At 45.4% G+C, this 23,972-nt stretch overlaps 1 protein-coding gene across 1 annotated transcript; it reads right to left on the bottom strand.

Annotated features, from left to right (window-relative positions):
- Window positions 1-668: 668 nt before the first annotated feature.
- LOC129488697 (olfactory receptor 7E24-like) lies at window positions 669-12,558 on the bottom strand. The gene is made up of 3 exons (XM_063645371.1): window positions 12,290-12,558; window positions 9,503-10,422; window positions 669-1,955 (listed from the first exon to the last, which is right to left on the bottom strand). The coding sequence occupies exons 2-3, from the start codon at window positions 9,630-9,632 to the stop codon at window positions 1,654-1,656; spliced, it is 432 nt and encodes a 143-aa protein (XP_063501441.1). The 5' UTR covers window positions 9,633-10,422; window positions 12,290-12,558; the 3' UTR covers window positions 669-1,653.
- Between the last annotated feature and the right edge of the window lie 11,414 nt (window positions 12,559-23,972).

The following is a 23,972-nucleotide window of genomic DNA, read 5'->3' as shown; positions in this document are numbered from 1 at the left end:
TCTTAGGACCCGCGGTGGACTCACAGCCTGTTTACCATATTGTGACTAATATCATCTTCCCCTCTGGAAATTATCAACTATTGCACAGACGGGTGTACACCGGCTTTCTACAGAGGACGTACACCCGTCTGTATTCGAGTAATATCATCCTCTTCCTCCCTGAAGATTAAGAACAGTATCACAGGGGTGTTTCTACTCCCTGCGATATTAATAACAATATCACAGAGTGGGTGAACACAGCCTGCGATGCTGGAATTATTATCATCCTCTCCCCCTCGGGATACTAGGAACAATATCACAGAAGGGGTGGACACTCCCTGCGATATTGGGAGTAACGTCATACGCTTCTTCCGTGAATGTTAGGAGCAATATCACCGGGTGGCTGTACATTCATTGCTATGTTGCAGTCATGTCATACTCTACCCGCTGGATATTAGGATCAGTGTCACAGGGTGAGTGTACACCTACTGCGATATTAAAACTAATATCATGCTGTCCATCCCTGGATATTAGGAACAATATCACAGGCAGGTGTACACCTCCTGCGGTATTAGGAGTCATAATATTGTCAATTATTAAACATCAGTCTCATTAATAACTATCAATGGTAATATTAATTCATAGTATAACGTTATTAATCATTAATGATTATTTTAAAGAGAGGATTATGCATGATTAGAATTATTACTATTAATGTCATTTTTAATATTAGTTATTAATCTTAATATTTATCATTGTTTTATTACCAACATTGGGAATAAAATCACCCTGTGATATTTTTCTTCATATTATAGGGAGATATTGCTTCTAATATCACAGTGGGTGTACCCCTCATGTGTATACTCTGTGACAGTGTTCTTTATATCCTAAGGAGGTATTACTCCTAATGTCACAGTGGGTTTTCACCCTGTGTTATCTTTCTTATTTGACCTGACTGCTTTTTTATCCCACACTACAAAAGGAATGGAACAGATAAAAAAGATATGGAGATTGGACCGTGCTGCCGTGTGGCCGCTGCAGGACACCTTTAATATCCCTGTTTCTCAGGCTGTCGACGAAGGGGTTCAGCATGGGGGTGACCACCGTGTACATCACTGAGGCCACTGCAACCTTTCTGGGGGAAGAGGACACATCTGAACTGAGGTACCCTCCAACGCCTCTTCCATAAACTCAGAAAACAACTGACAGGTGAGACCCACAGGTGGAGAAGGCTTTACACTTCCCACCTGACGACGAAAGCCTCAGAATGGAGGAAACCATTTTATAGTAAGAGGAAAGGGTCCCCGAGGTGGGAAGGAACCCAAATACGGCAGCAGGAAAATACATGATTATGTTATTGGTGAAGGTGTCACAACATGCAAGATGGGGGAGTTGAGAAGGGTCACAGAAGATATTAGGAATTTCCGCACCCTTGAAGCAGGTCGTTAGCAAGGCAATCAAGTTGTGCAGCTGGGAGTCTAAAAGACTGAGAAGGAAAAAAAAAAAAAAGACAACCAAAGTAGGAAGCCACAGAAACACGGGTTCATGATGGCCGAATGATACAGAGGGTGACAGATGGCTACAAACCGGTCATAGGCCATCACACTCAGGAGCGTGTCTCTCTTCCATGCCTCGAAAAATGGCAAACAGAGACATCTGAGTCAGGCGGCCTGCCTAGGAGATGACTCTGCTGTGAGATTGGATGTCCACAATCATCTCGCGGACCGTGGTGGAGGTGAAACCCATGTCAGGCGAGGACAGGTTGGAGAGGAAGAAGTACATGGGGGTGTGGAGGTGGGAGTCAGGGCTGATGGCCAGGATGATGAGCAGGTTCCCCAGGACCGTGACCTGGCACATGGACAGGAACAGCCCGGCGAGGATCGGCTGCAGTTCTGGATCCCCTGAGAGTTCTAGGAGGAGGAATCTAGAGACATCGGTTAGATTCTGTGGGTCTGCATGGTTTGGACACCTTTTGCCTAGAAAAGGGCGTTGAAAAATGGGAAACAAGTAAACCAACACCCGGCATTGTGTCTGCATTTTGGATAGAAGCAATTCACAAGTAACGTTTTCAGATTTCAGAGCAATCCACGCTCAGCAATATTTTGCAGTTCTGATAAACTCACTTGTCTTCTAATGCTTTCATCATTGATTTCTGTGTTCTTCACTTCTTGCTGTACACGCCTGCCTTAGAGATACTAGATTCAAGAATGTTCCAAGAACCAGATCATCATATATAACAAATGGGTAACTGCTAGAAAATACAGCCTATCTTGTCCGAAGAAAAATACGTAACAAAGCCGTTCTCTTCACTTGAAGAAAAAGGTTATCCTAATTAAAGGAAATTAAGAACTCAAATATTTTATTTTATTTTATTCTACTAGATTGATACAAATTCCCTTGATTTAGAACATTTATAAACACTGTATAGCAGCTGAGACCAGGCGGGGCGCGGTGGCTCACGCCTGTAATCCCAGCACTTTGGGAGGCTGAGGCGGGCGGATCACCTGAGGTCAGGAGTTCGAGACCAGCCTCAACATGGGGAAACCCCGTCTCTACTAAAAATACAAAATTAGCTGGGCGTAGTGGTGCATGCCTGTAATCTCAGCTACTCGGGAGGCTGAGGCAGGAGAATTGCTTGAACCTGGGAGGCGGAGGTTGCGGTGAGCCGAGATCGAGCCATTGCACTCCAGCCTGGGCAACAAGAGCTGAGACCATGTCAGCTGGAAATGAAATGAAAGTTGATAGTTCCTAAGCAGAAACTGGTTCCACATGCCAGTTAGGTCCTAGTGATGTCATCGTTCCGTTTTCTGACTTTTCACCTTCAGCAGGAATAGTAATTGCTTCCTCAAATCGGTGGGTCTTCTTTGAAAATTCACGTCAGCTACAACTCCTGTCTTTAGCTTAGGTGGACTTAGAGTTTTCATCAGAAAGTTCGGCCAGACGCGGTGGCTCACGCCTGTAATCCTAGCACTTTGGAAGGCCGAGGAGGGTGGATCACGGGGTCAGGGGATCAAGACCATGCTGGCCAACATGGTGAAACCCTGCCTCTACTAAAAATACAAAAACTTCTCCCGGTATGGCGGCGGGTGCCTGTAGCCCCAACTACTCGTAAGGCTGAGGCAGGAGACTGGCTTGAACCTGGGAGGCAGAGGCTACGGTGAGCCGAGATCACACCACTGCACTCCAGCCTGGGCAACGGGAGCAAAACTCCGTTTCAAAAAACAAAAAACAAAAAGAATCAAGTAAGTTGAAGTCACACTGATGACAGCCAATTGTTGTGAACCAAGGAAGTGTCAATTCAAGAATTAACATAGATTTTGACTTTTGCTACCTCTTCTGTGCCAAGCAAGATACAGGCTCTGGAGAATCAGAAACAACAGAGACTCACTTGTTCCTCTCACAATACTCAGTACTTACTGAGATAAGGACAAAAGAAAATGTCCTGTCTGGAATGCAGGGAAACCGGAACTTCAGGTCAGGGGATATTTCCATTGAACTATATGGAGTTGAAGCTTAAAATAGTAACGAATGTATGGGAGATTCACTTGGCCTTGACTTTCCACAACCATCACAGAGAGATCACGCAGCGGGCACCCACAATAGGTTTCATCATCGCTCGCTTCCATTAGATCACCTAGAAATCAGCTCAGATGAGAGTGCTGAGTCTCAGAGGATGGACATCTCACCGCCTGCCATACACAGAAGTAGAAAGGGTGGTATTCCAAATTCATGGCCAGACTCTAAGTCCCGGGTACTCTACTTCATGGTCTTCCAACTCTCAAAAAGTTGTGGTTTGCGTTTTGCTTTTTGAGACGGAGTCTCGTTCTGTGGCCCAGGCTGGAGTGCAGTGGAGTGATCTCGGCTCACTGCAGCCTCCGCATCCCAGGTTCAAGCTATTCTCCTGCCTCAGCCTGCCGAGCAGCTGAGAGGACAGGCGCCCGCCACTACGCCCGGCTCCTTTTTTTCTATTTTTAGTAGAGACGGGGTTTTCCCGTATTGCCCAGGCTGGTCTCGAACACCTGACCTTGTGATTTGCCTGCCTCAGCCTCCCAAAGTGCTGGGATTAGAGGCATGAGACACCGTGCCCAGCTTCCAAAAGTTGTAAGCAGAGCTCAGAGGTCTTAACCACGGGCACGTCTGAGGAGCATTTTTTGAAACGCTTTCCAGCTTCCTCAGTAGGAATGGAAGCCAAACTCGGAATCGATGACTCCTTTGAGGCAGTCGAGAGCTGTAAGGAGAGCCAGGAACAGGGGCAAGGGAGAGATGCGTCCCGAACGATCCTGTGCCCATTCTTTCTGGAACCTTTGATGTGATCTCAGCTGCCCTTTCTCTACTTGACACAGTGATTGTGGCACCCACTGGTCTAGCTGTGGTCTACAAGGAACCCCCAAAGGGAAGGGCACAGTGAGCAGGGGCATTGGCCTGAGTGACAAGGATTTGAGAGGGCAGGTTGGATGCAGGGAGAGGATCGGCCAAATGCCATGTGTCCGGACTTAGACCGCCTGGTTCAAATTGGACTTCACCCTTTTTGACTTCCTGATCTGGTACAAGTCCTATGAAAATGCGTTGCTCCTTCTCTAGTCTGTAAAATCATCATGAAATGTGCACTCGTAACTGGGAAACTATGCAGATGAAATGAAACAAGCTGCATAGAGCACAGAGCTCAGAGCCTAACCTTTAGGAAGCCCTCAGTGAGGGTTAATGATGCCCTGGTGTCTGTCTTCATCCTCTTTATCCTCATCATCACCTTCATCATCTTTGTTGTTCTTAGGGAATAGTTTAGAGGGACTCATTCCCTGCTATCTTGGGTGAGGTGTCTATGAAAAGGACAACTCAGTGGGGGAGGAAGGCAAAAGTTTGAATAAGATTTCTGAGGCCCCCTCACCACAAGCAAGAACAGAAACTCCACAGTCTGCTGAGCTGACAGGTTGCACCTTGGTCTCCTCCCATCTGCCCACCGCACTGTCCTGTTTGTCCTGAGGATGAGGAAACAAAGCGAGGCTCCCGAACGTCCCTCAGCTGAACTGCCCTTCCCCCCTGCCGGGCCATGACCGCGGAGAACAGGTCCACTGCCCTCCCTGTGTGGTGCACGATGGAGGCTCAGACTCCATCCTCAAGGCTGGCAAGAAGACAGGGTGAGACATGAGCCTCCTGATACAGGTGACGGGTGTGGAGCCCCCAGGACTGGAACCTCAGACTGCAGGGCTGGAGGCACAGACTGAGTATTGACTATTCTTTGGCCTGGGGGGCTCAAGGCACAGAGCTCCTCATTAGCCAAAGTCGCCCAAGCTCCCCAATCTCTAAAGATTTTCTCATAAGACTGCAGGAAGAAGAAGAGAAAAGGGAGTGTCCGTAGAAGCTTTGGGGCTCTTCCTGTAATCAGGAGGAAGCTTTCGTGTATTCTTCGCTTCTTTCTTTTCTTTCTAAAGATCCAACTGCTTTCATTTTCATCTTTTATTATGGGAAAATATACCACGTATCAATACTAAAAGTTGTAAATAGATATGATTGCATCTAGAATGGCCGGTATAAACATTGACAATTTCCACTATTTTTCAGTTGACAGTTGAATGACATTAAGTACCTTCACATTGTTTAGCAACCATCACCGCCGTCATCTCCAGAACAGTTTTCTTTCAAAATGGAAATGGCACCCATTCACCAAACTCTCCATTCCTCTCTCTCGCCCACCCCGGGGGCCACCATTCTGATTTGCAACTCTATAAGTTTAACTACTCTAGGCACTTGATGGAAGTGGAATCATACCGTGTTGAATTTGTTTTCCTGCTTTTTTTTTTTGGTGGGGGGACAGAGTCTTTCTCTGTCGCCCAGGCTGGAGTGCAGTGGCGTGATCTCGGCTCACTGTAACCTCCACATCGTGGGTTCGAGCGATTCTTGTGCCCCAGTCTCCCGAGTAGCTGGGATTACAAGCGTGCGCACCCACGCCCAGCTAATTTTTGTGTTTTTAACAGAGACGAGCTTTCAGCATATTGGCCAGGCTGCTCTCGAACTCCTGACCTTAAGGGATCCGCCTGCCTCAGCCTCCCAAAGCGCTGGGGTTACAGGTGTGAGCCACTGAGCCTGGTCGTGTTTATCCTTTTGGGATTTCTTTATTTCACTGACGATAATGTCTTCAAGGTTCATCCATGTTGCAGCCTGTGTCAGAAGTGCCTGCCTGGTTTTCTTTTTTTGGTTTTGTCTAATTTCGTTTTGTTTTGTGTTTACATGGAGTCTCACTGTCGCACAGGCTGGAGTGCAGTGGCACAATCTGGGCTCACTGCAACCTCTGCTTCCCGGGTTCAAGCGATTCTTGTGCCTCAGCCTCCCAAGTAGCTGGGACTATGGGCACACGCCACCACAGTGGGCTAATTTTTTGCATTGTCTTTTTTTTTTTTTTGAGATGGAGTCTTGCTCTGTCGCCAAGGCTGGAGTGCAGTGGCACGATCTTGGCTCACTGCAAGCTCCACCTCCCAGGTTCACGCCATTCTCCTGCCTCAGCCTCCCAAGTAGCTGGGACTACAGCTGCCCGCCACCACGCCCGGCTAATTTTTTGTATTTTTAGTAACACGGGGTTTCACCGTGTTAGCCAGGATGGTCTCGATCTCCTGACCTCGTGATCCGCCAGCCTTGGCCTCCCAAAGTGCTGGGATGACAGACCTGAGCCACCACATCTGGCCAAGATTTTCTTTTGTTCCCACATCTAAGTGAGGACATGTAATATTTGTCATTCTGTGCCTGCCTTACTTCACTTAACATACAGACCCTGCAGTCTCAAACATTTTTTCTGCAGTGGAGAGCATTTTATGCCTTTTTAGGCTGGATAATACCGCATAGTGTGTGTATACCACAGTTTCTCCATTGAAACAAAATTCAAAAAAGCAAATATTTTTAAAATGTCTCAGAATGTGAAACTTTAGGGATACTGTGCCCATTTTATTCTTTTCTATTTCCCATTTTATTTATATGTAAGTGTAGAATAAAGCAGGAATCAATGTGTGTAGAGATCTGTGACTTCAACAAATGTAAAATGAAAATGCTAAGTGGTGGATGGGCACCGTCACTCACGCCTGTAATCCCAGCACTTTAGGAGGCTGAAGCGGGCGGATCACCTGAGGTCGGGAGTTCAAGACCAGCCTGACCAGTATGGAGAAACAAAGTCTCTACTAAAAATACAAAAAAAAAAAAAAAGAAAAGAAAACTGAATGGGGCGTGGTAGCACATGCCTGTAATCCCAGCTACTCAGAAGGCTGAGACAGGAGAATTGCCTGAATATGGGAGGCAGAGATTGTAGTGAGCCGAGATCGTGCCATCGCACTCCAGCCTGGGCAACAACAGTGAAACTCTGTCTCAAAAAAAAGAAAAGAAAGAAAGAAAAAGAAAAAGAAAAGAAGAAAAAAAGAAAATATTACTTCCATTATCGCAGGGGGTGTTCAGCCCTGATGATATTGTTTTCTAATATCCAGGGAAGGAGAGTATGATATTACTCCCAGTATCACAGGGGGTGTACACCTTTTTGTGATATTGTGTCTAATATCCAAGGAAACAGAGGATGACATTACTCCCAATATCGCAGAGGGTGGACACCCCCCTGGGATATGGTTCCGAATATCCCAACGGGAAGAGGATGATATTACTCCCCATATCAACCCTGGAGGGTTATCTTCCGCCCCTACTCTTGGCCACCGCTTAGCCGGAGCTGGTCTTCTCTCTTGGCCCGGCTCAGTGAAGAAAAGTCTCCATTCCTCCTCTCCGGGGACCATAAGGCTCATAGTGACTCCCGTTCTGGGTAGCTTTAGCAGCAAAGAGCCATGCTCTGTCAAAGAGACAGTGGCTCTCAGCTTGTTAAGCAAGTCCCTCCCCAACAAGAGCAAGGGACAGTCAGGCATGGACAAAAACTGATGAGTCACTGTATGTCCTCCTACAGTGCAAGTCCCAGGCAAGCATAAAGCTTGCTTTGCTGAAACCCCCGTGGCTCCGATGATGTCAATAGTCTTTCTGGAGAAGGGGGTGACCGGGGCGGTTACTAGCGAATGTCCAGCACCGGTATCTACAAGAAAATCAACGCCTCTACCCCCGACTGTCATTCTGACCATAGGCTCTTTGGGGACACTTGAGCCCACTCTCCCTCAGTCCAAGAACCCTTCTGCCAGGTTGAGCAGGGCCCCTTCCTCCTTGTCTGGGGCCTCCTGCTCTGAGTCACCTTGTTTTCTTTTAACTTGAGGGCATTTGTTCTTCCAATGTCGTATTTCTTTACAATAAGCACACTGGCTACGCTGCCAACTCTGACAGCCAAGCTGAGTTTCTTTCCCAGGGCCCCCCTTCCCTTGCCTCTTTGGGGGGAGCCCTCTGATTCCTGAAGCTAACAGGCAGGTCGGTGTCACCGGGCCTGACGTTCATTCTCTGTGCGGTGTTCCTTACGGCTTACTGCATCCCTGTTTACAAACACCTGCTTAGCTCTTTCTAATAATTGTGATGTATTCGTCCCTGCAAGCACAGCCTGTTTCTGCAGTTTTCTTCTCATGTCTTCTGCGCTTTGATGGACTCAAGCCATGTGAAGCATGTGCTGATTTTCAGGGCTATCGGGATCAAAGGGAGTATACATACGATAGGCCTCACACAATCTCTCATAGAATTGTGCTGGACTTGGCCGGGAGCGGTGGCTCAAGCCTGTAATCCTGGCACTTTGGGAGGCTGAGGTGGGCGGATCACAAGGTCAGGAGATCAAGACCATCCTGGCTAACACGGTGAAACCCCGTCTCTACTAAAAACACACAAAAAAATTAGCTGGGCGTGTTGGCGGGTGCCTGTAGTCCCAGCTACTTGGGAGGCTAAGGCAGGAGAATGGTGTGAACCCGGGAGGTGGAGCTTGCAGTGAGCCGAGACCGCGCCACTGCACTCCAGCCTGGGGGACAGAGAAAGACTCCATCTCAAAAAAAAAAAAAAAAAAAAAAAAGAATTGTGCTGGTCTTTCTTCTTTTCCCCGAATGACCTCAGAGACCTCAGAGACCTTGTTAACGTTTGTGGCCTTCTGAGCTCCCCTCTTGAATGCTTCCAAGAGAGCTTCCCTGTCTCGGTTTAGCCTTTGCATATCCTCTCTTTCATTTGGGTCCCACTGGGGGCCGGTTCCTGGTAACTGGGTCCTTCCATACTCTTGGGGGTTTTGATAATCAGCTGGTGCATGTTCCTCTAGCCACTTAGTTGCTGCTAGGAACACTCTCCACCTTTCATCTCTGTGAAAGAGGAACATGAGCAACCGGTGGCAATCAGCCCAGGTGGGGTTGTGGGTCTGGATAATAGTTTGGAGCAAATCAATTCGAGCTTGTGGCTTTTCGGTATAGGACGGGGTACGGTTTTTCCAGTTGAGAAGGTCGGCACAGGTGAAGGGCTGGTAGAGAAAAACACGCCTCTCCACCACGTGACCATCCTCATCTATCCCAGTATACCGCTGCTGTCAGGGGCATCTGTATCCCCGTTTTGGGTCATCAACGAGCTGCCAAGGGAGGGGTTTCTCCCGAGGCATCACCTCCTCTCTTGTCTCCTCTGGGTGGCCTAGGGATATGCTTGTCTTGCGGAGGCACAAGCACTGAGGGCTCAAGAGTGGGGAGCCTCTTTCCCTGGTAAGGGGAGGGCACCACTGGGATCACTGGTGCCATCTCCTGCAATAGATCTTCTGACGTTGGGTCGAACAGAACTTGAGGAGTTGATTTCCCTGGGCAGGTGGAGCGGGATCCTTCCTTAGCTGTCTGTCCCTTGGCTACTAGTATTGCTGCTGCCTGCCCTCTTAGCCACTGTGGGGGGTCTAGCACCAGCTGTCACCAAGTGTCTATGTATGGGAAGCGGTCTAGGTATCCTTTCCCAGTTACCTTGTGCCACACTTGAGAAACAAGGGACCTGTCCAGGCTTACTTGTGACGGCCAACCCACTTCTAATGTTGGGCAATCTATTTCCCATGAAGTTTGAAGTTCCCAGGTGGTCTGGTGGTTAGGAGTCGGCGCTCTCACCGCCGCGGCCCAGGTTCGATTCCTGGTCATGTGAACCAAAAACTGGAGCAGGACTCGTCGCGGACACAAACCCCTCAGACACCGGATTCAAGAAGGAAGAGGTTGCTTTTAATCGGCCAGGGGCGTCAGAAGACTCGCGTCTTAAGAGCCGAGCGCCCCGAAGGAAGACAGACTTCCTAGGCGTTTTCTCAGGGCTTACAACTCTAAGAGTTTCCACCTGAAAGGCTCCCGATGGATTCAGAGCACATGTGCTTAGAGTAGGGGAGGGGGGGTTCATATTTTCACCTCAGGCCGCCTCATCAGTGGCAGTGGCTGGTCTTGCCACTGACTTCAATCTTCTTGGTTTTCAACTTTTACTTCCTCCTCCTCTTCAGAGATAGTAGACAGAAAGAGAAATGCCTTCTCTCCTCAGGGCCACAGGATGATATGACTCCCAATAATACTGTGAGGAAGGTCGCAATATTACTTATCAAAATTAATAATATCAATTATTAATTGATATTAATAATTATCAATATTAATAACTGATCGTATAATTTTTAAAATCAATACCGATAATAATGATAATTAATATTGAAGAGTCATACTGACGATAACAATAAATTATTATTAACTATTAATAACGCCCGATATTAATAACTGGGACTGATCATATTCATTAGAACACAGTAATATTAGCTCCTAATAATTAATATTAATAACCCGAAAACTTTTCACTAGCAATTATTTCTTAACATTAATATTGGTAATTCATATTAACGTGACTTGTAAATGAGTAACAAGTAATACTAATATGACTCCTAATACCGCAGTGGGTGTACCATCACCTGCGATAGTGTTCCTAATGTCCAGGGACGGAGAGAGCATGGTATTACTTTCAATATCTCAATAGGTGTACACCCACCTGACGATATTGATCCGAATAGAATCTCCACAGGGTGGAAGACCCCCATCGCAGGGGGACAAGTCGCCCCCCGCGACGCGGTGCGTAAGAGCCAGCCCCTCTGCCCCCCAAGCTCTTAGGACCCCCATCGCACGGGGGCGAGGCGCCCCCCGCGAGGCGGGGCATAAGAGCCAGCCCCTCTGCCCCCAGAATTCTTAGGACCCCCATCGCAGGGGGGGCGAGGCGTAAGAGCCAGCCCCTCTGCAACTCTGGCTCTTAGGACCCGCGGTGGACTCAAAGCCTGTTTACCATATTGTGAGTAATATCATCTACCCCTCTGGAAATTGTCAACTATTGCACAGACGGGTGTACACCAGCATTATACAGAGGACGTACACCTGTCTGTATTCGAGTAATATCATCCTCTTCCTCCCTGAAGATTAAGAACAGTATCACAAGGGGGTTTCTACTCCTTGAGATATTGGGTGTCACGTCCTCCTCTCCCAGGTTGTAATTAGAATGCTAACCCTAACGCTAACCCTAAACCGACCCTACCCTAACCATAACCCTAACCCTTAACCCCAACCCCAACCCTTAACCCTAACCCTAGCCCTAACCCTAACCCCTAACCCCAACCCCAACCAAACCCTAACCCTACCCCAACCGTAACCCTAACACTACCCCCTAACCCTAACCCCTAACCCTAACCCCTAATCCTAACCCTAACCCAACCCAAACCCTAACCCTAACCCCTAACCCTAACCCCAACCCCTACCCCTACCCCTAACCCTAACCCAAACTCTAACCCTAACCCCTAACCCTACCCCTAACCCTAACCCCAACTCTAACCCTAACCCCTAGCCCTAACCCTAAGCCCTAACCCTAACCCCTAACCCTAACGCTAACCCCAATCCCTAACCCTAACGCTAACCCAACCCTAACCCTAACCCCTAACCCTAACCCCTAACCCTAACCCTAACCCTAACCCCAACCCCAACCCCAACCCTAACCCTAACCTGGGCCCTGACGACAACTCTAATCCTAACCCTAGGTTCCTTACTAAGTTTGTATGTACTTTGTTAATGTGGATTATTACGATTACTGTGTGAGGACTGCACAGCAGCATGGGGATTGCCAATCTTACATTAATTTTTTTTATTGAGGCAGTGCATTAGCATTACAGGTGCTTGTGACATGAGTAATGTGGGTGTCATATTTTGGGTGTCATGTCTGCATTAGCAGTGCTGCATTTGTGTTTCGAAGCTGCAGTGTGGACCTGGCACTGTGGCCCCTTGCCTTCGCTCGGGAGAACTTTGGTGGGCAGGATTCAGAGGGGCTTTTGGTTTCCCATTTTGCACACTGAACCCTTCTAACTGGTCTCTGAACTTGATTATTCAGGGCTGCAAACAGGAAGGATTTTACTCACCGTCGATGCTGCCCCGAGTTGTCCGAAAGCGAGGTAGGGCCCCCAACGTCTGTGCTGAGGAGAATGGTGCTCCGCCTTTGCGGTGTCCCCCAGGTCTGTGCTGAGCAGAACGCAGCTCTGCCCTCGCGGTGCCCCTGGCCCGCACGCCCAGGTCTGTGCTGAGAAGAACACTGCTCCGCCTTCGCAGTACCCCGGAGTCTGTGCAGAGGAGAATGCAGCTCCGCCCTCGCGATGCCCCCTGGGTCTGTGCTGCGGCGAACGCAGCTCCGTCCTCGCAAAGGCACCGCGCCCGCGCAGGCGCAGAGAAGAGCGGCGGGCCGTCGCTCCGCGGCGCAGGCGCAGAGAGGCGCGGCGGGCCCGCGCCGGCGCAGAGAGGGGCCGCGCGCCGTCGCTCCGCGGCGCAGGTGCAGAGATGCGCGGCAGCCTGGCCCCCGTGGGGAGGCGCGCGCAGGGCAGAGATGCACAGCGGCGCGTCGCCGGTAGGGCGGGTGCGGCGCAGGCGCAGACATGCACGCCACCGGGCCGGGGGTTGGGGGGAGCGTTGCAGGCACACAGGTGCACATTCACACGCCGCCGGGCTGGGGGGCGCGGGTGGACGCGGTGCAGGCAGAGAGACGCACGTCGCCGGGGGTGCGGCGCAGAGACGGGTGGAACCTCAGTAATCTGAAAAGCTGGCCACTACAGGACCTGCTTGCTCACGGTGCTGTGCCACTGCGCCTCCTGCTGGCGCCTAGGGCAACTGCAGCGCCCTCTTGCTTACACTGGTGGCCAGCGCCCCCTGCTGGCGCCGGGGCACGCAGGGCCCTTTTGCTCACAGTGTAGTGGCGGTATACGCCGCCTGCTGGCAGCTAGGGACGTTGCAGGGCCCTCTTGCTCACAGTGTAGTGGCAGCATGCTCGCGTGCTGGCAGCTGTGGACACTGCTGGGCCCTCCTGCTCCAAGTGTAGTGGCGGCTGACTCCCCTGCTGGCAGCTGGGGACACTGCTGGGCCCTCTTGCTTTTAGTGTAGTGCGGGCAAGCCCTCTTCTGGCACCTGCGGACACTATAAGATCCTCTTGCTCCCAGTGTAGTGGCAGCACGCCCCGTGCTGGCAACCAGGGCACTGCAGGGTCCTCTTGCTCATGTTGTGGTGCCCGTGTGCCACCTGCTGGCAGCTAAGGACACTGCAGGGCCCTCTTGCTCACAGTGTAGTCGTCGTATACCCCTGCTGGCAGCTGGGGACACTGCTAGGCCCTCTTGCTGGCAGTGTCATGGCAGCATGCCACCTGCAGGCAGATGGGGACTATGCAGGGCCCTCTTGCTCCCGGTGTGACGGCTGGGGTCTGCTACTGGCCACCTCCTGCACCACTTAAAGTCAGAGCGCCAGTTATTAAGCCCCATCAGTTCTGTAAATTCAAACTGAAATGGAGCTATTACTGGGGAGAGCTGATGTCCCAGTTCTTGTCTAACTTGGAAGAAAGATTTTCACCAAGAGGCAGTACAAAGATGGCAGATAACTTCATTCAAAAGAAATACAGTGTAAAGAGCTTATTGTAGAAAAATAGGGAGGAGTGGGCTGATCGTGCATGAAAACAGCCTAAGAGTCCTGTGCAGGGAATTTTATTGTAGACTTCTTCACATTCCTGCCTCTGTCTCAAGTCTCTGCCTGTTTTCTTTGTCTGGTTTTCCTGCTACTGCCTTAGGTCCCCGACTTGCCCCACTTAGGCATGTGGGACCTCCTCGCTGTTGGTTGAGGTACATGTGTGGTGATCAATCCAAATCCACTCTGGCACCAGCCTCTTTCCCGCCTCACAGGCCGGCTGACAGCGGTCATCTTTGTACCTACTGCACCTGCCCATCTCTTTTGAATGTCCTTCTCTGCCCTAATCTGTACTTATGGTGCCAGGTTTCTCTTAAGAATGTCCCCTTTGTTGTTCTTATCAGCATGTACCTAGCAATATTCTGACATTTTTATTGCAGAACGAATGATGATTGGGGCATCTTAAGAAGAGTTCTAGGGTGTTTCTTTCTGCATAGGTACCTCTTCTCCCTCCTACCCACAATTGACAAGTGCCCATCCACTCCAGCACTAGAGATGCTACTAACGTGAATTTTTGGTGGTCCCTCCAGGAGAGCCTTCCCAGGCTTTCCCTTTTTCAGGAGCTCCCCCTCCTGTTCATGTCTAGCTATCTATTCTAATGGAGCCCACTATCCTGTGTCCTTCCCAAAAATAGTGAGGGAATGATTAATTGGAAGCCATAAGAAATGACATCCGTGTAGATGAAAACTTTACAACTTACACAAATAGTCACTCAAAATCATCCTTACACTAAAAATCTAAAACTATACCATTTCTAGAAGAAACTATAGAAGAAGAGCTATGTGCCTTTGGGTTTGGTAATGAATTTTAACAACTGACAGAAAAGGTTGATATACACAGAAGAAATGACAATGTGGATTTCTTAATATTCAAAGTTTATACTCTGGAAGAGACATTGTTAAGAGAACAAAAAGAAAAGCCACATATTGAAGAAAATATTTGCAAAATACAGATCTCAGAATTTGTATTCAAAATATATAAAAATTGTTAAAACTAAACAATAAGTTAAACAGCCCAATTAAAAATGCACACAGATCTGAACAGACACCTCACCAAAGAAGATCTACAGATGCCAAGTAAACATACAAAAAGATACTCAACATAATAGAGAACTGAAAACCACAATGAGATAGCACAGCTGGTCTAAATGTCTTAGAACTGCTAAACTCTTTAAAAAATGACAAATTGCTGGAGAAAAAACAAGAACTCTTTTCATTGCTGGTGGAACACAGTGTGTAAGACCAAAATATGCCACCCCAAAATATAATGGTAGGAAACCAGAATATGCAACCCCAATATATGTCCCTTCGGCTTAAGAATTATTCCAAGCTGATTATTTTGAAAAAAAAAATTCTAACAAAGGAAGTTCTGAAAACAAAGTAGAAGTTACACTTGTGTAAGGAAAATTTACATCTATCAAGGAAATCCCCATTTAAAAGCTACCTCTCTTGACACCAAGAAGAGAAGGATAACTAAATCACTGAAGAGTCTTATCAATGGAGAACGCATGGACTTAACTCTGTATAACAAAGCTTACCCTTGTCTACTTGTGCTTTTGCTGGTTAACTCCCCACTACTGCACCTCAAATCTTCTTTCTTTAAGTTAAAGATAGTATTTATGCTTGAACTGAAAGTCACCTGTGGGAGATTTACTCATTTTTCTGTGAGTATCTCCCATGTATCCATAAGGTATACATGTTTTTAAACTTTTCTGTTTTTCTCATTTTAATCTGCCAGTTTTTACAGAGGGTCCCATCTAAGAATTCCAAAAACATAGAAAATTGTTTTCCTCCCCATTACAAGTTGGGCAGTTTTTTCTAAAGCTAAACAAGTCTCACCTTACAATCCAAAAATCACATTCCTAAGTATTTTGACAACTATTTTGATGTTATTTCCAAACAAAAGCTACCACGCAATTACTTACAGAAGCCCTATTCATAATGACCAAAGGAAAAAAAAGGAATCAGAAAGTCTTACAATAGATGACTGTGTGGGAATCCACTCAGACATCAAAAGCTGTTATAAAGATTATGTAAATGAAAACATTTGAGATACCGAAGATAAAGGAAGAAATCTTACCAGAACTTACTTTATCCAATTAAAGCAGAGCTCCCAGAAAAATACAACTGCCATTAACCCCATCCAAGGAGTTTCTTGCAAATTCAGCTGCCATGGAGACAGCACACTCTTTCCCATTAGCACTGACAAATGAAAATGAAATCCTAAGCTCCCAACTGACTGAACAGACCCACTCTTGGCTGAGGGGACCCCAGAGTAACTTTCAAAACTGAGTTCTCAGCTTTGCTAGGATGGGATGATGGGGGTCAGTTACACATCGTTATACCCCCCCTTTGCTAACCATGATGAGGCTCTCTTCCCTAAGGATTTACCAGAAACCAGCCCTTTCAAAGGCTCCACCACTGATGTCAGCCTCTCCTTTCTTGCCTGATAAGAGACCACCCACGATGGAGAGGTTCTGGCCAGTGTACAGAGGACGCACAGAGCGAGTTTTCATGTCCTCTGCTTCACCTTTTAATGTCAGAGGGCTGAAAATTCCACCCTGGGATCATGCTAACACTGCCATTTTTTGTACATGGGACCCATGAAGAAGCAAGAAACTCAATTGCGCATGCATGCATTTCTCCTTCCATAAATATTCATGACTCCTCCTAGAGGTTATTAAATAAATGTATTTGGCCATTCCACTCAGCATAAATTACTATTTCCTTTACCTCCTCCTTCAAGCATCTGTTTCTGGCTTCTGGCTGGAGGCTAGGCTTCCCAGCCTGTCAGAAGGACAACCCTGCAGGCTGCAACCCTTTATAGGAAATACATCTCTCACTGGGTGCGGTGGCTCATGCCTGTAATCCCAGCACTTTGGGAGGCCAAGGCAGGTGGATCACCTGAGGTCAGGAGTTTCAGACCAGCCTGTCCAACATGATGAAACCCTGTCTCTACTAAAAATAGAAAAAATTAGCCTACACTGACTAATTTAAAATTGACTAAATTCTCCATTCTCAAACCTCTGCTGACTATGTGTTCCACCAATATGGAATTAATTCCACTTCCTTTCCTGTTTGGATGACTTTACTAAGAATTATTTCAAACTTCAGTGGCTCCTTTGAGAAAATTTTTGTCTTCAAAATTGCCTCCTTTTAGACCTTTCCTTTCCCAATTGAGTCTCTCAACTCCCTATAATCACTGAAATTTTAGGCACCCTGCTCCACGCCTTGGAGGCTCTCAATGTGCTGAAGAATCTGCAAAAGCAAACACCTGGGGCTGAAAAATAAAATAGAAAAAAAAATTATTTCTCACCCTCCATAAGATTATATGTCAAAACAAACAAAAAAAAAAACCTTAAAAATCTCCAAAAATGCTGGTGAGAGAAAAGGTTTAGCCCTCATATGAAGAAGAAAAAAACTTGTTCCATTTTCCAGATACAGAGTTATAATACAAATGTAAAATGGGGCAAAGATAAAAACCAATTCTTCTATATAAACTAGTGAATTTTGTAGTTATTGTAATCACATTAGTCAGGGTTCTCCAGAAAGGCAGAATCAATAGGATATATGTAGATAGACAGATGAGAGAAGATTCATTAGGGGAATTCGTTCACATAATTATGGAGGCTGAGAAGTTCCACAATAGCCTGTCTCCGAGTTGGAGAAGCAGGAAAGCTGGTAGCATGGCTCACTCCAGACACAAAGGACTCAGAATCAGGGAAGCCAGTGGTGTAACTCTGATTCTGAGGCCAAAGGTCTGAGACCCTGAAGTTCTGATGTCAAGGGCAGGAGAAGAAAGATGTTTCCATTTCAGAAGGAGATAATTCACCTTTCCTTTTCCTTGTTGTTCTACCTGGGCTCTCAACCAATTGGATGATGCCTGTATTCATCCATTTTTATACAGCTATGAACAAATACCTGAGTCTGAGCAATCGATAAAGAATAAAGAGGTTTAATGGGCTGACAGTTCCACATGGCTGCAGGGGCCTCACAATCATGGCAGAAGGGGAAGCAAAGCCGTCCTTCTTCACATGGCAGCAACAAGGAGAAGTGCTGAGCCAAAGGGGAAAAACCCCTTATGAAACCATCAGATCATGAGAACTCACTCACTGTCATGGGAACAGCATGGCAGTAACCACCACCGTGATTCAATCACCTCCCACTGGGTCCCTCCCACGACATGTAGGGATTATAGGAACTACAATTCAAGATGAGATCTGGGTGGGGGCATAGCCAAACCATATCAGTGCCCATCCACATTGGGTCATGGTTATCTCAGTGTCTTCCAGAAACACCCTCACAGATATGCCCAGAAATTGTGTTTTACCAGCTATGTGTGTCTCTTAATCCAATTAAGTAGATGTCTAAAATTAACCATCAGAATATTTATGCCCGATTCATGGCTGAAATTTCAGGATGAAAGCTATGAAATCTCTATTTGTGTTTGTATATCTATTAATGTATGTTATATATATGTGATGTTTTCCTAACTCCAGATAGCATTGCAAAATTCATTTATAAAATCCTCTAAAAGTGCTCTATTCTAACTTGGCTTGGAAAAAAATAAGCATTTATAAAGAAATATTCACCAAACCCTAGAAATATAGGAAATGATCAAATGTGTTTTAAGTTAACACGATTTGGATAAAACTTAGTTAAATAAGATTAATATAATATTTTTGGTGTAATAAAACAATTATGTCTTCAAAGGTATCACTATTGAATATAAAGCAAACATAAATTCCTATTCTGCTTGAGTTCTAATCAAATAAGCTAATATTATACTTACTAGAAATGTAAAATCTTAAAGCTTATAGATTTGATTCTAATTAATTTGTCATTCTTATGAAAAACGTTATTTTCTTATGGTGAAAAGATACACATATATTTAGAGTTAGCCAGCTGGACTCAGTTTAGATGATCCCAATTTTGTTGCGACATCCAAAATATCATAATCAGGAGCCAGTCGAACATATGCCTTCTTCTCTTTATCAGGACAAATGAGGGTGGTGACCTTGGCCACATCACTGTCATAGCGCTTCTTCTTCACAGCCTGTTTGATCTGGCGCTTCTGGCTTTAACATCCACAATGAACACAAGCGTGTTGTTTTCTTCTGTCTTCTTCTGGCTGACTCAGCGGTCAGCGGAAACTTGATGACAGCACAGTGGTCAAGCTTGTTTCTCCTGGGGGTGCTCTTCCGAGGATATCTGGGCTGCCTCTGGAGTCTCAGTGTCTTGGGCTGCCTGAAGGTGAGTGACATGCGGATCTTCTTTTTGGCGTGTGGCTGTGGACACCTTTCAACGCTGCCTTCGTGGCCTTGAAAGCCTTTGCTTTGGCTTCGGCTTTAGGAGGGGCAGGAGCTTCCTTCGCTTTCGGCGCCATCTTGTGAAAAGCGAAAAGCATTATTTCCAAAATAATCTGTTTACAGTAAATCTGCCTAACAGTAGTTTCCAAAGTACTTTTGGTAATTTTTAACCTTAAAGTTAAGCTAAGTAAAAGATTTGCCTTAAATATCTAGACCATTTATAAATAAGATACAATACTAAAACGTTAATTACTGAACATAAATAATTCAAGTTTATATACTTTTGGCTTCCTATTTTTACAGAGAGACTAAAGATATTTTGGCCCATTAATAAATATCTTTCTTTCTGCCACACTGAGAAATTGTATTATGAGGAAACACATCCCTCTAGATGTTGGGAGATGGTATATTCCTACATTTTCTAACCTACTATAGAATGCTAATATACGACAGTTTATAACTGTCTACTTCATAGTTTTCTCTGGAAAATAAGAGATTACTAAGTATTAAAATTATAATCAATATATGTAAATAAAACTACTAGACATAATAGAATAACTAGAAACAACTCTATGCAAAGCATGCAAGAAAAGTAGGGCATGTTTCACAAGTAGGTTGTATATTTTATAACGAAAATGATACATAAGATACAAATAAAAAGAGATACCTAATCTTCCCTGTGTTATATTTGTATGGGTAAAATGTTATGTTTTCAGAAATTATATAAAATTCCTGGAAATGTGTCAATGTCCTCCTTATCCATGCTATGTGCCAGTATAGAGTAATGAGTCATAATTCCAATTATTATTTTAAATTTTGTGCCAGGTGCACTGGCTCATGCCTGTAATCCCAGCACTTTGGGAGGCTGAGGCGGGTGGATCACAAGGTCAGGAGATCCAGACCATCCTGGCTAACCCGGTGAATCCTCGTCTCTATTAAAAATACAAAAATTAGCCAGGCGTGGTGGCGGGCGCCTGTAGTCCCACTCGGGAGGCTGAGGCAGGAGAATGGCGTGAACCCAGGAGACAGAGCTTGCAGTGAGCCAAGATCGCTCCACTGCACTCCAGCCTGGGTGACAGAGCAAGACTCTGTCTCTAAATAAATAAATAAATGTTGTATGCCACAGAAAAAATCGAATATCCTTGTCAGTTGTGGTATAATGAACTCTCATCAGATCTTTCATCACAGCCATTTCATACTGTATGTTATTTAGATATTACTTCCCCCTGATGCTTTTCTGAAAGCTCCTGCAATCAGCTACAGGTCAGAATGTTCATCTCCAACACAGGACTCCCTCTGAGACTCACGGAAAAGCCCATGACAGGTACTCTGGTTATAGGCTTCTGAAGATATTGCTTAAATAACTTTAAGACCATGCACTTGACTCAGCGAAGATCTCCAGAAGTCTGGTTGAGAAATTGATGGGTTCATGACACTGCTAACCCAAGATCCAGCAAGACTGGAATTGATTACATGGCACTGAATGAACTGATGAAAATTGATTATAATTTTATAGCTTTTTGGAGCACTGCTGGTTCTTTAATGTTCTAGTTTCTGGATATAAGAAATCTCTTTCTCTTAATCTAACTGTAACTTTTACAACAATTTAGTAGATTATACTTTTGTAAACAGAAATGAAGCATTTATCTTTTTTCCCTGCCTGATTTTTCCAGAATTTTGAAATCCTTACTGAATACTCTTATTTTCACAATGATATAGTTGTTAGCAAAAGTCCAGTAAGAATCTATTCGCCTTATAACAGGACATAATTGGAAATTTTGGTTATTTTACTGGAATATCATATTTAGGAAGTGTACCTAAGATCAGTTATGACCAGCAATTTTAAGGAAGTAAGGTTGACTTTTATGGAGACAATGCTTACAAAGCACTGTGAGAAATGGGAAAGTTCTTCCTCAAAGATTATAAAGTCACAGCTATCCACTATTTTTACGTGTGTGTGTGTGTGTGTGTGTTCCAAACCAGTTGTCCTAGCTTGCTCCAGCATGCCTGGACGGAACTAGACAAGCCCCAGCCCGTAGTACATGCTATTCCTTATTTGGAGATGCTTCCTTAACTATCCCTGGGCAACTTCCTTTCCTTTCTTTTTTCTATTCCCCTTACCTAATTAAGAAAGTTTTAAACTAACAGCCAATCAGGTAAAGTGTAAAATGTGAGGTCCTATTCCAGCCAATGGAAACTGGACACAGCACTAGGGTAGACATATCAGGTTATAAGTAACTCTGTCTCCTTTGTTTGGTGTGCTCTTGTGGCTGGACAGCTATTGAGTAGCAGCCTTTATGCAGAAAGTAAAGCTCGCCTCGCTAAGAGATCATTTGTTTCCATGTTAATTCTTTTTTTTTTTTTTTTTTTTGGAACACCAAAAACTTCATTCCCAACAGCACTCTGAGAAAAGCCAGCCTGATATCTAGATTACAGGGTTCGCAGCCTTACAGGTTAGTAAAGAAGGTCATTTCCTGGTAGGCCCAGGAATTTAGGGATATTTTGGGGGCTTCAAGAGGAGAGGAATTCACACAAAGCTATGAGGACTGCAGCTGAAATCTGATAGCATGTTCTTAGCTTGGCTTTTAGCCTGAATTAGACCTTTAAAAGTCAAATCTGAGATTCTGTATGAAAACTTCCAGCAAAGAAACTTGGAAGCACCTATGTGGTCATCTCCTGTTCTTGCTGCACTTATGTAAATAATCAAGTAAAATCTAACAAAACTAGACTGATTTTTAAAACAAGAATAGTCTTACTTTATGATCAAAAATGATGGTTACTACAGAGAGAAATTTCATGTTTCAATGGAAAACTACAACGTGGCCAGGCATGGCAGCACATGCCTATAATTCCAGCACTTTGGGAGGCCAGGAGTTCAAGACCAGCCTGGGTGAAATGGTGAAACCCCATCTCTACCAAGAATACAAAACTTAGATGGGCATGATGGCATGTGCCTGTAGTCCCAGCTAACCATGGGGCTGAGGAGGGAGGATCGCTTACACCCAGGAGGTAGAGGTTGCAGTGAGCTGTGATTGCACCTTTGCACTCCAGCCTGGGCGACAGAGCCAGACCCTGTCTCAAAAAACGTTTTTTTAAAAGGAAAACTATAGCTATTGTGGACTATCAGATTCTAGTCTTGTTTCTTGTTTTGGGGCTATTTTTACCTCTTTATAAACTGGATCCTGCCATCTGATGAATTTTGTCCCACAATGATACTTGTGGAATAAGAAGCCAAGAATTGTCTCTCCTACTAATATATCTATTGTCAGTTAATTTGAAGGTCTCCAGCCCTGGAACAAAGTTAGAAGAGGAAGGTTTTGCTCCCCATAATGCATAACCAAATTGTGGTACATTCATGGACTGGAATACTATTTAGCCATAGAAAGGAACAAGCTATCAGCCCACACAAAGACATGAGTGAATCTTGCATGCACATTGCTAAGGGGAAGAAGACAGTCTGAGGAGGATACACACAGTGTGACCTCGTTTAATGAGACACTGGAGAAGCAAACTACACAGATGGGAAGCCATCGGCTTCATGAGGTGGGGGTTGAAGCATTCCATATGATACTTTAATAGTGGGATATCTGCCACAATGCATTTGTCAAAATATGCAGAATTTCATGGCCAAATGGGTAAATCAAACTCTATTCAAATTAAATAAAATTACTCAGGATGTGGAGTATCCCAGGACAGAATACATCATGTGAAAAAGAATTTATGCTACAAATTACTATGGTTTGGATGTAGTTTGTCCCCGCAAAAACTAGTGTTGAAATTTGACCCCCAATGTGGCAGTGTGGGGCTGTGGGGCCTAGTGGACAGTGTTTGGGTCATGGGGACGGATCCTTCATGAATAGATTAATGTCCTCCATGGGGGTGAGTGAGCTCTGCTCTCATAGGAATGGATTAATTCCTGCAGGAGTAGGTAATTAAAAAGAGTCTGGCTTCCTTGGCTTCCCTCTTGCTTTCACTTTTGCTATGTGATCTCTGGTGCACCCCTTGCTCCCCTTCCACTTTCCACAATGAGGTGAAAAAGACTGAGGCCACACCAAATGCAACTGCCCAATCTCAGACTTTCCAGCCACAAGTATTGGGAGCCAAATGAACCTTTTTTACTAATAAATTACCCAGCCTCAGGTATTCTGTTACAGAAGCACAAAATGGACTAAGACACAAATGTAGGTAAAAACTCACTGAAGGTGCAGGGAAAATGGTGTTGACCTAAGTCACTCTGAAAATGAATAGAATCTGTAGGCTGAAGGCAAATGAACTATACTTCATCATTGGATTCCATTTTATAAAGTTCTTTCCAACAGAAGCAATTGTGAACAATTGTAAAACCACAGTGTCTGTATCTGGAATAAAACAATGACTTACATAAGTCGCAGATGGTGGGAACCAGGTTTCTCACTGTTGAAGTGGGAGGTTACAAATTAGCAAGGCGAGAAGGCTAGAATGATCCCTGTGATAGTAGATCAGGGGTGGAGACATCAACGTAAACTTATGTTTAGTTTAATATAGATACACACAGTTCTACATAGAAAACTTTATAATTACGTGTGTGTAGGTAGGTTAGATACACACATGTACTTCCTAGCATTGCTAATGAGGGACAAGATACAATGTGTTCATTCACCAGCCAGATGTAAGTTTTCCTGCCATTCTGAAAGGAATCAGGCTCTTTGAAGAAATGTCTGACACTAGAACTGGGACAGTAAATATAGGAGCCAGGATAATCTGGAAGTATCAGAAAGAAAGTAAGTACTAAAAAAATTAAAATATATCAAAGAAAA

This window comes from Symphalangus syndactylus, chromosome 8 (genome assembly GCF_028878055.3).
Source record: "Symphalangus syndactylus isolate Jambi chromosome 8, NHGRI_mSymSyn1-v2.1_pri, whole genome shotgun sequence".
NCBI lineage: Eukaryota > Metazoa > Chordata > Mammalia > Primates > Hylobatidae > Symphalangus > Symphalangus syndactylus.
This window is presented reverse-complemented; position numbering and strand designations above follow the sequence as displayed.